General features: G+C 49.6%; 1 protein-coding gene across 1 annotated transcript in view; it reads right to left on the bottom strand.

The window, feature by feature from the left end:
* Positions 1–17,072, bottom strand: part of LOC114867806 (calsyntenin-2-like) — a 137,146-nt gene that overhangs the window by 15,947 nt on the left and 104,127 nt on the right. The window contains exons 6-8 of the mRNA XM_029170825.2: positions 13,204–13,389; positions 11,991–12,248; positions 11,587–11,708 (exon numbers count right to left, since the gene is read on the bottom strand). Of these exons, the coding sequence (XP_029026658.1) occupies positions 11,587–11,708; positions 11,991–12,248; positions 13,204–13,389 (566 nt within the window). The remainder of the gene's footprint in view (positions 1–11,586; positions 11,709–11,990; positions 12,249–13,203; positions 13,390–17,072) is intronic.

Raw genomic sequence — 17,072 nt, 5'->3', positions numbered from 1 at the left:
TCATGCCGATCTGTCTCTCCCTGCGTTGAAGCCCGTCTCTGGCTCTCAGCTCCGGGCCGTGCCAGCACTCAGCGTGCCCACACTTCACCTCTTCCTCTCAGCGCCTCTGATACAACCTGGGGAGGCCTTTGAACACTTAGCCTCGGGTAGCCTCTGTCTAATGAAGAGCGCTCTGCAGCCTGCTTGTTAACACTGTGCTAGCAGAGCAGATGGGGGTTCTGATCAATTTGGTTCCCTTCTTTTAAACGGATATTAAGATACTGTACAACATCTGGCCTATTGGTGATCCTGCTGCACAGCTGCCTTTGCACATGTGCAACACTGCTGTGGAGACCCACGCTGCAGATACAACAGAGAGCAATGGGGTTGAGTGTCAGCATGTAGGATATTAAGGAATGTCGACAAACACAGGACGGCTGCACTTGATCGTGCATTTAATGTGCATCTTTTACAATCCGCGTAGATGTCACCTCCAGCCGCCGGAGATAACTCCAGTTAGGTGCATTTGCGTAAACACACACGCTAATCCTGCCGACATTTACCCTCCCGTGCGTCTCCCGCTTCCATCATCGTACTTCTGCTGTTCGGCTGTTCAAAGCCGCGCTCGGGCCCGCGTGGGATCCGGGCGCCTCGCGAGCGACTTCCTTTCGCAGGCTTCAAAGGGGACACGACGCAGCTCGAGCCCGAGAGGAGGCAGCGTCTGCCGGGATGGGATGTCAGCTGGAGATGTCTCCCAGGGAGAGACGAGGGAGTGAATAATGCAGTCAGACTCTGGGGCGCGCAGAGGGTTGAGGACAGAGATAGAGAAGCATGTGGATGCCAATATTCTGACTTGTAGTCTGTAAATTCACCGTAGCTTTCCAACATGCAAACCTCCATCGCCTGTCAGGCGTAAAACGTCTGACAGACCTACTGTGGTGATGAGGCTGAAGTGAGAGGTTCTGTCAAATCACGGTGCATTAGCTTATAATCTGAACACGGTGCACGCGATTTCCACAGCAAAGAGAAATATGATCACTAAAAAGTTTTTGCAGCTCTAAAATATGAATTTTGAGAAATCCTGCCTCATAAATCCCACCTTATATTTATTCTAGTGGCGGAGTACGTATGTACCAACACCCCCCCAGGCTTGTTTCTCCTTTTAATACAGGACTGTTGCTTCTCTGCATGTCCAGCAGAAACACAATTTACAATTTATAAATTGCATAATGTGTTTCTGAGCAGACATCTTGCCAATCAGCCTTTTGAGTTGCCTCGAAATGCTTCCTCCAAAACCAACTAACAGCGTCTCGCTCTGTTCAGGCTTTTTTGCCAAAGCACCGACATCTGCAGCTGTAAAATATGAAATATTTACAATCTACAATATCTACGATGTTGTGAAGAAAATGCTTTTTTAGTTTTTATTGTGATACAAAATAAACAGCCTTAATCTAAGTCTTCATCCGTTCGTGGAACATCACTGGTTATAATCTGTACAATGTTTTCCCTCAACCAAGTGACTGTGTTCATAGTGTCATAGATCATACAGATGCGAGAGGTCACCGAAGTGTTACCTGAGATGCTGTTTGTTGTAAAGCACGTTTGTGTGTTTGTGTGAGTTACTATAGAAACCCCCCCAGGACTGAGAGCATAAAGAAGCGTCCACCGTAGCTCAGACTGAGCCTCACACCACTAAAGCCACAGGCCACACATGTGCATCCTCACACTGAGCACGGCAGCTGACGAAGGCAGAGAACGCCATTCACCGCTTGCACCAACCTCCACCCACAGAGACGCGCTCGCGCGGGCGCCGACATCAGCCCAGCACAATTAAGCGTCAGCTTCACGAACTTCAAAGCCAAAGTTAGAGTTTAGGGGAGCAGCCTCGCTGATGAAAGCCACGCAGAAACAAGGCCCGTATTCCCCAACCCGTCCGCTTTACGCGTCTGCCTGATGCAAATTGACAGACGGAAAGAATGAATGAAATAAATAACGGCGCCAACAAAGGAGAGGGAAGACGTGAAACAACTAGAGGACAAAGAGAAGCGTGTGAGAGAGTGAGGGAGGTAGGAAAGTGAAACATCGCAGATCAAAGATCCTCCATCATCTCTTGGGGCCACTCGGCTGCAAGAAAACAAAACTACTATCTGCTCCATCGGCCGATCTCGCTCTCTTCTTCTCTCGCACTTTATCCGGTCGCGTTTCTCCTCAGCCCGTCTCTCCGTCTCAACCTGTCTGTGGGATTTGTCGCCTTAAGTGCTTTGGAGTTGAAAGCCGTTAAGAGATCTGTCACCCGCCCCAACCTCCTAATTTCAAACAAGAGATGGAGGAGCGCGATAGAGACAGTTGAGGAACGAGCAGATATGAGATGATGTGAGAGCGGAAGGTGTCGGGGGCAGGAGGCGACGCCGGGGGAGCGACGTGGGGCCCGGATGAAAGCGAGAGCAGGGAAAAGTCTTTAGACGTTAAGTGGGAGAGGAAGGAACGATGAGAAATACCCGCTTCAACACACGTTAACGCTAAAGCTGGAGATTTGGGGCTGTTTTATTACTAATTAAGCTTATTTTTATTTTGCCGGATGAGTAGATGGTTCATTCACAGGGTCAAACTGGGCCTCAATGTGATAATTAGTGAGCTTAAGCGCTAATTGTTTTCTCCTCTTCGTTTAAGCTAGCTCGCGCCAACCCGCTCCTGGACGTAGCTTTGTGCTGCTACAACGAGAGCGGCGGCGGCGCTAATCTCGTCAGCTGCCCTTTAGCGAAGCGGAATTACTTCACGCCGCGTACGTTTCAGACGAGCGAAAGTCAAACGCCTCACAAGAAGTGATGTTTACGCAGCCTCGTTATTGTGCGTCAATGTCAGGTGTCACATTAGCGGCTAATTAGCTGATACATCGTCACACCTTTGTGACAGAGCAGTCATTTTTCAATGCCTCGCTGCCGGGATCAGCGACGAGATGCGAGAAGTGGAAGTAGAAGTTCTAAGCATCACAGACAAAGCACTCGGTCTGAGTGGGACTTAAAAAAATCAAAGTTGTTTTAAATATTTAATGAAATGCAGTGAGTCACGACCAGGACGATGAATCAGACAACAACAATCAAAACAAGCACCGCTCACATTAGGAAGGAGGGAAAGCTGGAACAAAGCAGAGGTAACAGTGTGTGCAGGCGCTCGTGGACAAACCATCCACAACGGAGATCAATGAGCACTGGAAACAAGGTGACTTGTCTCTGCAGAGGCCGAGTGGAAGCGGGGGAGAGGAACTGGAGGAGCCGCGGCGGCGGCGTACGTACGGCGAGGCGCCAAACGGAACTGGATACGACCGCGTTATGGCGAGGACGAGCGGGAAGTCGCTCCGGCGGCTGCAGCGCGGCGATGACTCAGCACCAGGAAGTGCGTTACATCCCGTACGCTAGCGTGCGGTTCAACCAAACGCACACGTGTTGTCTGGATGCCTAATGAGCGAATATCATTAAAACAAAGACTCTCACGCAGGGCCATTTGTTTAACCTCAGAAATACTTAGCCTCTCGATTCATTAGCAGAAGTGCTGTTTGCTAACGCGTAATTGCCATAATTCATCATCGGCTCTGTGTCAACATGGAAGCCATTATCATGTCAATTGTTGTGAGCATTCAGAACTGGATGTCTGAGAAGCTATAATTATGAAAATGGAAGAAACAAAAGGCAGTGATTGCAGAGAAGGGCTGTATGTTTGTGTAAAGAGAAAGTCCAGCATGTACTGTATGACGCGTGTGTGTGTGTGTGTGTGTGTGTGTGTGTGTGTGTGTGTGTGTGTGTGTGTGTGTGTGTGTGTGTGTGTGTGTGTGTGTGTGAACTTGAAGGTGACTGTGAATTACCGGCTGGCAAAAGTGACTAATTAGAGTAGCAATTATACAGCCGCTCCCGGCGCAGACTGGGAGTCAACAGCCAAATGACCTCTCCACAATCCCGTAATGGGCCGCGTGCACAGACACATGCGTGCACAGACACATGCGTGCACACCCACAGCGACGGCGGCTGCGCTGTTCAGCCCCTTTCAGAAAGACGCATCCCGCTGGCTGTCTCTCCCTGTTGGGTTCACATAGAAGAGCAGCGTGTGATATTACACCGAAAATGTTCATATTAAAAGGGTTGCATCAGTTCTTCTGCAGCTTTGTGCTTTTCTTATCTCTCTTCATGACAGGACACAGGGTTTGTGGTGTAAGTTCTCTTTCGACCACCGATCTTGACATTCACAACAGAGCTTGGCTTTTTGCTTAGACGTAATGCAGCAACGCACATCTGAAACAGAAACTTTTCGGGTGTCTCGCTCCATGCTGTGGTCAAATTACCTGTAAATGTCTGGTACGCTCTGTGCTGGGTGCTTTCTCGCAACCACTGATGAGGACTGCACGGGTTCCTGTGCAGCGGTTTGCTGCAAATTACCACAATGACGCTTTTCTGCCAGTGTGAGGAGAAAGGCATGCTGCAGGTAGTGGGTGAAAGGCGCAGGTGCAGGCCAGGGCCTGGGAAATGAGTAATTCAAGTTTGGCCCACTGATTTAGCCCACTCCTCAGCGCCATCAGAAGTTCCTGCAGTGGATGAGACACGCGGCTCATGGAGCAGATTACGGTGCTTCAAAACCCTCAGCATCCGATTGCTGCAATTCAGAGCAAAAATCACCATCCTTGGAGCCTTAACTCAGCCAAACCACTAGAGAATGACAGAACGGGCAGAGTCTCGCATTCAGTGCGGCTCAGGCTTCAGCTTCATGGGGGTTTGTACATCTGTGGGTGCAGCGCAAGCAGAAAAGCCCATTTAGCATTTTAATTGGTCCAGTTTCCAAAAATGTTGACATTGTGTTTAGTTGCATCAGGTTTTAAAACCTCCCCCTTTCACTGCTGTCGGACAAAATAAGCTCCCATTGATCATCATTCTGTCAGCGCACACCCACTGTTATGTGGAATAAAATTAAACTCTGCACCCGATCGCCTTTGTTGCGCGTTTGAGAACACTCGGGCCCAAATAAGACTTTGCAGAGCTCAAAGTATTTGGCTTTGGGGGTGGCTGGAAAACAGCAGAAGGCCGGATTGTCTCATTTCACCCCAGCTGCTCCCCAGGAGGAAACGCATCTCAGCCCAGAAACCCCAGCGCCTGCATCCGTAACTAGCGTCGCAGCTCAGACGCTGGTATTTTTGGACGCTTAGCAACAAACAGCATTCATAGGTTCTATTCCTTTGTGCTTGGCTGTGCCAGATGAATGGATTGTACTCTCACAGTAAAGAAACACATAGTGAACGCCGGTAACGTGAGCTCATCTGTCTGTTTGTTTTGTAACCTCCATATTTATAATCTTGAGGTTCGGGTTCACACCGACACAAGTCGCCTCGATCCGTGGGTCGAGACAGAAGTGCTCCAAACTTGGACTGTGTGTACAGTATGAAAGGGGATGTAATGGGAGAGGGTGTAGATTAATTACACCTCTGGGCCAAATGTGGAGCAACGGACGCTGCGTTTTGGGTAAATGATGGACATGACAGGCCCGTTTCATTAACAGCGAACCAGCGGCGAACCCGCGCCGTTATCGCACCTAAGTGATGTATTTAGCTATTTAAAGAGCCCACACAAACAAGCCCAGTGACACGTTAGAGACACGTCGAACGTTAGGGGCGGTGGAAAATCCCGCACCCCAACCCGGGCCTGACGCGCTTCGTTCCCACGCTGTAAAAGCACCCAATTATTCTGAAGAAAAGAAATCTCCTGCAGCAACGAACGCACACAGAGTGAAATGAACGAGCGTGAGTGGGTGCGTTTGCGCGTGTGAATGGTGGTGGTGGGATAATGGCTGCTTTTATAATATTTCCTGTTGGCCTAAATACTTTAGCGTAGCTGCATAGGTGATCGCGCCTCAGGTTATTTCCTTTGCGGCTTTGGCTGCTGTTTGGGAACAAAAAGAAAAAAAAAGATGCTGCAGCAAAAGCTGGCAGCCGTGTGATAATGGCACAACATTTATGGGTCCATGCAGCTCATTCAACAGCCTGACTGTTTCGGAACATCTGAGCTCAAGCGGAGTTTGACCCCAAAAACCCCTGATGAGGTTACAGTAAGTTTCCATCGTCTGCTGGTTTGTTGACACACGCCGCACATCTGAGCAGGTTTGAGCTGTCAGGGCAAAGTAAGCTGGTGAAAGCTGCCCCGCAGCCTCCGAGCAGAGCAGCCAGACTCGTGCAGGCGCTCCGGCTGCCGCGGCGCATCCATCACACGCCTCCCCTTGATTACCCAAACGCTGACAACGTGTGCATCACACACGCCCCCACGCCGAGCGGAGCGGCGCTCTCCCAGGCTCACTCACTCCTCTGCCTCTCTATCGCTGGCTCCCGTTCCATTCATCTCTCCTTCTCATCCCTTTCTATTACCACACTTAAGGTCACGGTGGGATGTGCACAATAAATCTTCGCGGCCCGTTCTGACAGCCACCCTCAATCCAGGAAGTGCTTTAGCCAGTCCGGAGTCCAGCGCCGCACTGCACATAAACTTTCCCTCTTACAAACTATTTGGGTTGGCAGCAGGTCTGAGCGGAGAGTTGGGTGAGAGCGTTATTTGGGCAGAAAGTAAGACAAATTGGTGGAAAAGACAAAGAAAGTAGGAGGGAGTAAAGGGCGGAGGGTAAAGGACGGACTCGCTGGAGAAGAGGGGGCTCGGCCGACCCGTTTTGGCGAGATTAATATGATGAATGGTACTGAGCAGGGGCTTTTACTGCACTGTTATTTTCTTTTATTTGGCTCCTCTGCTCCCTTTTACCACAGCGCGTTATCATAGGTCGCCGGATTCTCAGAAACTCACCACAAACACCTACGCACTTTCTGAGGGCATGGAAAGAGCACAACTGTTGTACAAGGCAGGGTATAGTGCTCGAAGCGCGCGCGAAGATGCACACAGCCAAGACTGTACCCAGGATGTGGGGTACGAAATTATGCAGCATCAGGTTTTACTACGAGCGGCTGCTCAGACTCATCCACTCACCGGCACCAATGAAAACATGAAGCCCGACTCATTTTAAACGTGGAGCCAGCCAGTGTGGGTCCGTGCTGTAGGTGATGCTGTGCGCCTCGACCCGCTCTTCGCCGACGCTGCAGGTTGTTTCTGTCTGGAAACAGGAAGGCGTCGAACGCGCCGGCGCTTTCTCACAAGCCGCACACCGCAGGGCACAAGAACCAAACCACACAGAGACATATCTATGCCGATCTGCACATTACGGCTTTCACTGTTGGTTCTGCACTCACTCTGCCTCACACACACACTCACACACACACACACAGAATGTCAGAGTCAGCAATGTAATAAAAGCCATTGCTCCTCCACGCTGTCATTTAGGGGCCTCTCCAGTATGATTTCCACCTATCCAAGACCTGCAGTACTTCCAGCTCTCATAAAGAGGAAGTAATATCACCCGGAGAGGGCGAGATGTGAAACAAATAAAAATGATGGAAACCTGCACCAACAGGCCGTTGGAAAATGCATTTGTAATAAAGCATGATTTCATTTGAGAAGCGGACTGCGACGGAGGACGCTGAGCGACGACTCGGCGGAAAGCGATCGGATAACGTGTGTGACAAACGGGGGCGACGGCAAAACCCACCTGCTCAGGTGACACTGATTCAATTAGCAGTTTGCATATGGCTCGTCAGAGAATTTTATTACTCTGTGTGTGTGTGTGTGTGTGTGTGTGTGTGTGTGTGTGTGTGTGTACACACTATATATTGGCACGCGTCTGTCCCAGTGGAAGACATCTCTGACAGTTATTCCCTTTGCTCTCATCTTCATTTTTCTTCTTCTCGCCTATTTTTCTCTTTCGATCTCTGTTCCCCGAGGACTTTCTCTCTTTCACCTAACTTGTTTATCCGTTTTTTTTCATTTTCTTACTTCCTCTGTCCTCAACTCTTTCATTTTTCACCGCCTATTGATTCCGGCTGTCGATAGGATCCTTCGTCGGAATACAGAAAAGCCGATTTGCATGTCTGCTAGTCAATATTTGAGAATGCAGGGCAGATGCTCGCCCGTTCACAATAAATCTGCTGGTTTAATAAGATTACGTGCTGTTATAGCGGCTGAGAGGGGACGGATGCTGTGGTGACAACTGTATTTCAGAGGGATTTGGACACTGAAGGATTGTACGCTCCACTTGGTGCAATTTCAGAAGCAGAGTGGCACGGATGATCATGTACAATGGCTGGTGTGAGCCTCTCCCTCGCTCCCGAGGTGCAGTGGTACAGTGGTCACAGTGTTTGTGATTAAAGCTGTGGGATCTTAGCCCTGAGCTCAGTAAACAGTGAGGTCTTAGTCTTGACCCTGAGCTAGAAAGACGAGACACACAGAGACGGGAAAAAAAAGCATCCACAGGAGCTTAATGCCTCAAATAAAGTAAAAATTGTGTGCGTGTGCCTCAAGAATCGAGGTACAAGGTGAGACAGACAGTAATGGCAACCCTTCAAGAGCCCGTGTAAATAATGTGCATGCGCGTGCCCATCATGCTCTTTGGAGCCAGCTGCTGCAGCACAGCTCTAAATTTAGCCGGCTCTTTAGTGGGAGTCATCTATCATTCAACAAGAGGCTTCCCATGAGGAGGGAGGCGCTGTGTGTGTGTGTGTGTGTGTGTGTGTGTGTGTGTGTGTGTGTGTGTGTGTGTGTGTGTGTGTGCGTGCGTGCGTGTGTGTGTGTGTGTGCGTGTGTGTGTGTGTGTGTGTGTGTGCGTGTGTGTGTGTGTGTGTGTGCGTGTGTGTGTGTGTGTGTGCGTGTGTGTGTGTGTGCGTGTGCGTGTGTGTGTGTGTGTGTGTGTGCGTGTGTGTGTGTGTGTGTGTGTCACAGGAAGTAAGCGCAACATTAAAACAGCTAAGACAAGCATCACGGCTCAAACTACAGGACGCGTCCAACGCGTGAGAATCGCCTGTTTCAGGTGTCTCTCCTTTTTTTTCCCTGACTTCATAACAGCAGCACATCATTTCATAAGCTCATCAGGTAGTTCGCTCTCCAAACAGTCTGCGGAGAACTAACAAAGGCGCTTCTGATGCATCAGTCGACAGCAGCACAACAATGGGAAAATGCCAGATGCTCGGCGTTCGTCAGATTGAGCTCTGGAGATGTTTGTTGTGACAACAGGCTCGGACCAGTGAGGAGGGGGGGGGGGCTGTTAGAAGGGGGGGGGGGGGGGGGGGGGGGGCACACGTTCACAACCGGTCTGAGAAGCGCTGCCTCGACCCAGTTGGTCCCGTTGAACTCGATCGCTGAGGAACCGTTTGACTTGAACGTCTGTGCTGTAATTCAGATGAGCGCAGACGGTTCCGCGGTGGCGCTGGAGCTGATGTTTCCTGTTATGAGCTTTAGGAGATTTATCGAGTTTATCGTAGCCATGGATTCTCTGATTAAATTTCAAATTTTCCACCGTTGTCCATGTGTGATTCCAGGAAAAGTTCCCCCGGAGTGTGAGCTTGATTACTTTACTGAAGAAATATGCACTTTACATGAGGTAACCAAAGGTAATTACGCTATTTCAGTCTCTGGAGGAAACATCATTTACCATAGATCTCAATTATCCCAGTCGTACGCTATTTTTGAGCCTCGCTCTGCAGCTAAACTGCTGTCGGTGACTTCTCATTGATTTTTTTCTCTCATCAAAGCCCGTCATTGTTGTCATACTGTTTGCGAACACAATGGAGGCTTTATTCTAACCACGCACCAAGCAGTGAACAGGCTCAAAGTAAATTCTTACATTTCAAGCTTCTAACGTGACCAACGCGTGAACAAGACTCAGTGAGCAGGACCCTGGCAGGATATGACGAACAACAGCCTCGACGAATGAATGGGACCAGTAGAAAACAACGACCCGGTCTGTGAGTTAAAGCCAGGATGGCTTCGTCGGCTGCAGGGGCCCGAGGACAGCTTCCTGGACTGTGGGCACCCAATTCAATTTTCTACGTTGTTCTTTCACACTCAGTACAAAAGTTGTCAACATTAAAAATCATCGCCTTTGCTTAAGCTCAACTTAAAGCTGTTCACGGAACTCAATAACAACCTCCTCGGTGAGACACATAACAGGAACACAATAGGCCTCAAGCTGCAGCCCGTTCGTAACAGATAGACCTTTTCCTGCAGGTAAAACTAATATCTGTACTTATCTTTTCCCTCTAGTCCAGTTATTATGCAGCAGCTTCCAACGGCTGATTGGAGTGAATGAGAATTTAATTAGACGTCGGTGATGAACGCGTGCAGGCAGAGGAGACGACGCTGCATTGGAGTTATTCAGGAGTTCATTGTGTTGAAGAGGCATTAGCCGACGAGGAGGAAGCGGCGACAATGCAAAGGGAGATAGCGACTTAATGAAACTTCCCTTTCATGTCTCGGATCTCGGAGACAACTGTTAACAAAAGGGAGGACGTTTAGAGAGAGGACGGGAGAACGAGAAGGAAATTCAGAAAGTCTACAACTGGAGACCTATTGTGTCGCCTGCGACAGGCATGCGTGGCCTGGAAGCACACGAACCCGTCTCACCTACAGCTAAGAGCAGGAAGCAAGACAACCCCCACGCAGCTCAGACACCATGAGTCCAAGTCTGAGGCACTGACCCGGTCCTGAAAAGCACGGGAATCAAGTAAATCGGTCGGGACCGAGCTTTTTCTCACTGCTTATGTTTAAACTGTGTATAATCAAATCACACGCTTACATCGTCGGCTCATATGAAATCAAACTACTTTATTCTGATGCAGCCGGTCCGAAACATGCGCTCCAAAAATATCTGCATGGTCCAGACCTGTGACCCACACACACACACACACAAACACACGCACGCACACACACACACACACACACACACACACACACACACACACACACACACACACACACACACACACACACACACACACACACGTCAGGAGGCCGATGGACAGCCTCGTTCGTGATCTGTCTGATCAAATTAGCCCAAGGACCAGCTGCGTCTCTCTCTCTCTCTCTCTCTCTCTCTCTCTCTCTCTCTCTCTCCCTACTGTCTCCGCCGTCTCCGCTGAGGGAGCGTGAGGAGGTGAGGAGTCGAGGTGACCTGCCTGACCTGACTGGAGATCAACAAACAGCTGCACACGATCCTGAACCCAATACCCGTCTGTAAGAGACGCACAGAGAGCGTGGAACGAGCGCTTCTTTTACACTTCACGAAGTTTTAATTAATAATAAAAAACAATTATTCCACAACGATGGGGAACGGGGAACGTTAACCCCTGATCTAATCTAGCCGGAATTTGCTCTGCTGATATTTACATGTTAAAACAAACATTTGCTGTATTTTTCAGGTCTCATTTCAGATGAAGTGACAGTGAAGAGGGAAAAAACCCACACACCTCAGCACCAGCCAGAAAATCTTTACATCTGTGACAAATATTCAACGAGGAGGCGCAGAATTTATTATAAAACGGCGTGGTTATTAAGTAGAGGCGCGTGGGAGCGCTGCAAAATAATAGAGGTTAATTAAAAGGCTGGGCTGTTTTTGTTGTATTAGGATTGAAAGAGAATAAGCAGCAATAACAAACCACAGCCTACTTTTCAAATCTACAAAGTTGCGCCTCCAGCATCAGCTCACCTGCTCCAGTTTCCAGTGGAACTCGGCCGGTCTGAATGTGTCCACTTGGGTGAAGTCCCTCCTCAGCAGAAACACCAAGCGGCAATTGTGGACGTACAGCGAGTAGTGATGCCGGTTCATCTCTGTGGGGGAGAGAAGGAAACGGGTCGGCGCCGGGGGACCGGATCACTGAGTCGGCGGAGGTCAGGCCCGACAGCCGGTTGGACGGAGCCACGGAAAGCGGGTCACAAAGACTTTTTCCCTTTCAAACTTCAGTACAGCTATAAAGCGCAGTTACCTTTAACTATTACACACTGCGGCACTGACAGGGAATTAATGAATGATCATATCATTAATTCCAGTTGCACCAGTCACGAGGGGCAGCCTTTCGTTCATGCCAGTGACCCGTTCGGGTCGGTTCTCACCGGTCTTGTCGGAGTTGCACAGCAGCGTCTCCTTCTCGGCCCTGAGGCCGGGGCTCGGCCCGTGCTTCATCCACGTTGCTATGGTGAACTGGTCCGTCAGATTCTGGGGCACCACCCAGTCGGGGATCTTGGCCGCCTGGCGCCCGTCGAACCTGAAGATCAAGTCGCTGTCCCTCCCGCTGTCGCTCAGCAGGGAGCCGGTCCAGTTGGTGGCGGCGCCGGGGGCGGGGAGGAGGTCGGTGCTGCCCGAGGACGCCCCTGGGGTCACAGCGGGGGAAACAAATAAGAGGCGTGACAGAGGATGTGCCAATAACAATCAGGCCTGATAGGGTGTGTATTGGCCTAACCTTGGTATGATTACGTATGAGTGGGGCAGATGGCAGGTCCTAATATGTAATCAATGGGCCGGGATGGGGAGAGGATGTGGGTATTGATTCATGGCAAATGAAACTGACTTTCAAAAGGCAAAGAGATGTGAATCGTTGTTCAGGAACGCAGAACATGGCAAGTCGACTCCAATAGCGACGTGAGGAGACAAGGGCAGGATGAGCGCATGAATCAGCCAGTCACGCCCTGTTTCCATGGGACGCGCCCTTAGCAACCCACTGTAACACTTATATTACTTATACGTTGCATTTATGAGCAATTAGCGGCAGCGACAGATCAAAACAACATGGGAAACAGGTCGTTGGGAGGAAAAATGGGCCGTGTCAGAATCTGCCATGTCTCCCTTGTCCAGGCGAACAATTCCTACATGAATCCGCTCATTTCTGCTAATAACACATTAGCACATTAATTGATGTTTTTTCTGCCGTCTGTAAAGCTGTTTTTCTCTTCCTCGCACTCGCACTCATGCCAGTGTCGACATTCTGACTGCAGTAATTAGATTCCCTCCGTAAATAAACACGCATCGACTTCTCCGGCTCCCAGCTGCGGGCTCCTCGCCGCCCGATGTCTTTGTACATTATCTCAAATTGATTGTGCTTTAAAAAAGCAATTACAATTTATTCTATTCGCTATCAGATAATGATTATGAGGTGCCTGAAAAGAACTCTTTAGTGGTAAACCATGCATGGAACTGGGTGCCAGGGGAGCGGGGGCGAGGACGCTGTGCATCCAGATGAGCTGGAACGGAGCGCGTGAAGGCCGTTAGTCAGAGATGACGACTCCGACCCCGGGGCCCCGTCTAAACCCTGGAGCGCGCGACACCAACCGCACAGCTTCTGCAGCGACTTCTCCGAGTAGGTCTCGCGGTCGCAGCCCTTCCCGATGTGGCTGGTCTGCAGCTCCACGGTGGTCCGCGCCGACGACAGCAGGCCGCCGCACGTCTCCAGGTGCATCTTGGGAAAGAGCTGCTTGCTGCCCGTTCCTGGCTCGTAGTCCACGCGCTTGCTCCAGCCTGGCAGGAGAGGCAGACAGAGTGATTGCGTTGGTAATAGAGATGACAGATTAGAGCGGCCCCTGGATGAAAACACCCACTGGCTGCAGACTATTATCTGAAATCACATCTAATTTCCCCCGTTTTACTTGTTGCCTTTATTACAGGACGCTTTTCGCCTCATTTCGTCCATTCAGGCCGCCGTCAAAACAAGACGCCGTGTCCAACTTTTCACTGTCACTGATATTTCTGGCATCGCAGCTCAATATCCTTCTGGCAGAATGTGGCCGTCTAATGAAATTGCTGCATTGTTGTTGGAGTGCAGTGCAGTACCTGCATTAGCCGCAGCAGTCATTACGCTGTCAGCCTGTCTGATTGGGCTTTCTGTCGGAGCAGGCTATTATTTGGTGTGGCACTGATGCTTCTGCTTCTCCCGTCATTCTCTCCGGCCTCGGGCTGTGATTTTTGTGTTTTGTCAGTCTTTACAGCCGCCAAACGAGAGAATGAACTGCGAAAATGCAAAGCGACGCCTGGCGGGTTTACGGGTCTTGTTTACAGCGAGACCATCGCTCTCGTTACCTCGGTTTCAAACCGAGCAACAGGCTCAGCTGTAAATGCTGCGAAACATGCATTTACTGTGTTTGCTTAATCCGAATGCTGACAGTCCAATTACCGGCTTCTCTCATGGCATCGTTCTAACTCTACAGCTGTAGGATCCACGCCGCTCACCAGCCAATCACAGCGCGCTTTGGACCACGAGGAGCTGGCGGATCGGCGGCATCTGCGACGCTCCCTCCCCACCGCCCTCACCGCGTCGCGCCTATTTACATCTCGAAACGGCACCGTGGGCTGATCACAACAGGCCCAAACAGTGCTGAGTGCTACACGAGGAACGGAAAAACCCACAGTGCATTACTGTAAAAAGTAGTTGGGCACAAGAGGTGCGTTGACTGATGACTGGTGACGCAGAGAGAGGTTTTTACAGTTTGCAGTGTCATGAGCGCCTCACCAGTTATTCTTTTTTTTGCCAAAGGCTTTTATTCATTTATCTTGTGATCCTGCTGCTTTTTGCCATTCATTCACATTCATTTGCATTTTGCATTAGCATCAGATGAGCTACGGCAGCTCTCCTGTAAACGTCTGACGAGTACAGAGCTGCAGCCGAGGCATCGTTAGTTTAGGATAAACACTGGAAATCAGGGGTGCTGGTACCCGCACTCTACAAATACCTGCTTATACAAAGCTTATATCTCCACTGGTTGCTTGGCAACATGACTGTGATGATAATCCTCAAAGAAGTTCCACTTGTAAATGAACTCTTGGTAAAAAAACGGAATAACCGCTGGTTTAAAGACGGACCTCTCACACGGAGGCTGGGGCTGCAGAGCAGATGCTCTGGCAGCAGCCGGCAGACACGACCTGTCGAACACTTGGCTGTACATGCTGAAAGGTGCAGGACGCACGGGCAGGGCCTAGTTAAGGATGCACGGGAGGGAGCGAGTCAGCGTGGAAGGATAAATGATGGGTAATGAGTCGAGCACGTCAGTGTGCATGCAGATCGGAGGAGGGCTTGGGTTGAGTGTGAAAGGGGGGTGATTAAGCTTTACGACTCAGGCAGCGTTGCACAAACATGAGGAATAGTAAAAAGTGCCTTTGAAAGGATTAAGGTGGTTTCACTCTCAGCCTCTCTTAATAGTTTTTAATCTCATTGAGTGAACACCTAGTCTATTTGTCTGGAGGGGGCCGTGACCCGGGTTCACTTATCACCGTACCTTCAGATATATGGAGTCAGGCTGTTTCCTGCCACAGCACAAAGTTTAAACGCTGCTTTTAAGTCATGCCAGTGGTTTCCAGCTTCTTCTTCTTCTTCTTCTTCTTCTTCTTCTTCTTCTTCTTCTTCTTCTTCTTCCTCTCTTTCATAACTAGCTACTTTAACGCAGCGAACTTCCCAGAACATGTAAAATTAATTAGCGCTTTTCAGATCAAATCGTGATATGACAAACGTGTGAAGCTTGTAATTAAAGCCTTAATCTGTAGCTGCTGTAAATACGCGTAATGGGTTTCGACACTCTGTTTAAGTCCCAGGTCGACGGCGTCACGTTGCAGCTCACGCTCACCTCCCTCAAAGTGAGAAGAAGCTGGAACAGCACGTTGTATTTGAATCTGTATCTGTAACAAAGCGACGAGGACGGCGAACGCCGCGCCCTCGCGTGTAATGAGAGAGAGGCGCCGTTGTTGAAACCAAATGAGGTGCGGCACCGGCAGCCGGAGTTCAGCATCCGATGAAAAGCGCGGCAGCAGATGTTCAGCCTGCGTTTGAAACAGGACTCCCCTCTGTGGTCAGACATAAGGTAGGTGGTGCTGAAACAAGAAAGCACCGATGTACTGTAAAAACAGGAACTGATACGGGGAGAAATACGGCACGCGTTCGCCCAAACACACAAGCGCCTTCGCTTCAATTTATAGCGGAGATAAGATAAGGCCACATACAGTCTCATATCGCTGATAAATATTTGACAGAGGCATTTATCTTTAATAACAGGAAATACTGCAGGAATGAAATAGAAAAGAGCGTCTTTGCCGAAGCCCAGCGAAGTGTTTACAGGGCACCACAAGCAGATTCTGATTTATAAGGATGAATATAAACAGTGTCAGACTTTTGTCCCATCCTTCCATTCTGTAGCTTCAACAGCTACTTCCACGTTCCTCTCATAGTGGAGCGAACGCTGGCGTAGAGACGTCGATGACGTCGTGCAGCACAATATGGCGACTGTGTCAGTCTGCTGCCTTTCCTTCCTGCACACTCTGTCTGGCTGCTCACACGTTGCCAAGTCCGGTGACATTGAAAGGATGGCGCGATATTCTAATACGTTGCTCTGTGGGTGTAAATAAAAACTAAAAGCTTTTCCCAACACGTGCATAAATATAATGCAAGGTTAAGGCTGCAGACGAGGAGTCGACTTTCAGTTCATTTTCTGCTACTGTGTAAAACAACTGAAGATGAGCTTCACCTTCTTCTATCTTCAATCTCTTGAGGTCAGGTTTAACAGATTGGAGGACACTGTGTTAAGTTTCATATGACTCCTTGAGCCTCTACCAGCAGTCATTGTAACTCCGGTGGTCACGGACCCTGATGCTGCTGGTATCAGTCGCAGACACAGCACAACCCTGGACCTCTGACTCAACACAAGCATTAAGACACCACATTGAAGACGAACAGGAAGACTGACGTGCAAAGAAAGGCCAGCCGTCTCACAAGCAGCGCGGGTTAAAAGGAAGCTACCGGGTCCCAGCTGAGTTGTGTTCATGCCTAAAGTACAACAAACAGAACTCACAGAGCTCTGTATGAGTTTAAGAGGAAGACGTGACGCAGAGGAAGCAGGACAGACATGAAGACAACAAACATGTGGAGCTGCTTCTGTGCTGAAGTTCCTCCTCCTCACGTGGTCCGTGAACATTCAAACGAGCGTGTGTGTGTGTGTGTGTGTGTTTGTGTGTGTGTGTGTGTGTGTGTGTGTGTAGTGATCAGTGGATTTTATGCTTGTTTGTAACCTCAGCTGGAACCGGTCGACAAGCTTAGGATCTAAAACGTCACTGTAACGATATGTTTGCTACTTGCACCACAGTAAATATAGTGGTTTGGATCAGAACACATCCACGCAACAGCACATCCATCATAAATGATATGAGGCAGAGCGTAATCA

This window comes from Betta splendens, chromosome 13 (assembly GCF_900634795.4).
Source record: "Betta splendens chromosome 13, fBetSpl5.4, whole genome shotgun sequence".
NCBI lineage: Eukaryota > Metazoa > Chordata > Actinopteri > Anabantiformes > Osphronemidae > Betta > Betta splendens.
Note: the sequence above shows the minus strand (reverse complement) of the source record. Positions and strands in the feature narration are given on the sequence as shown.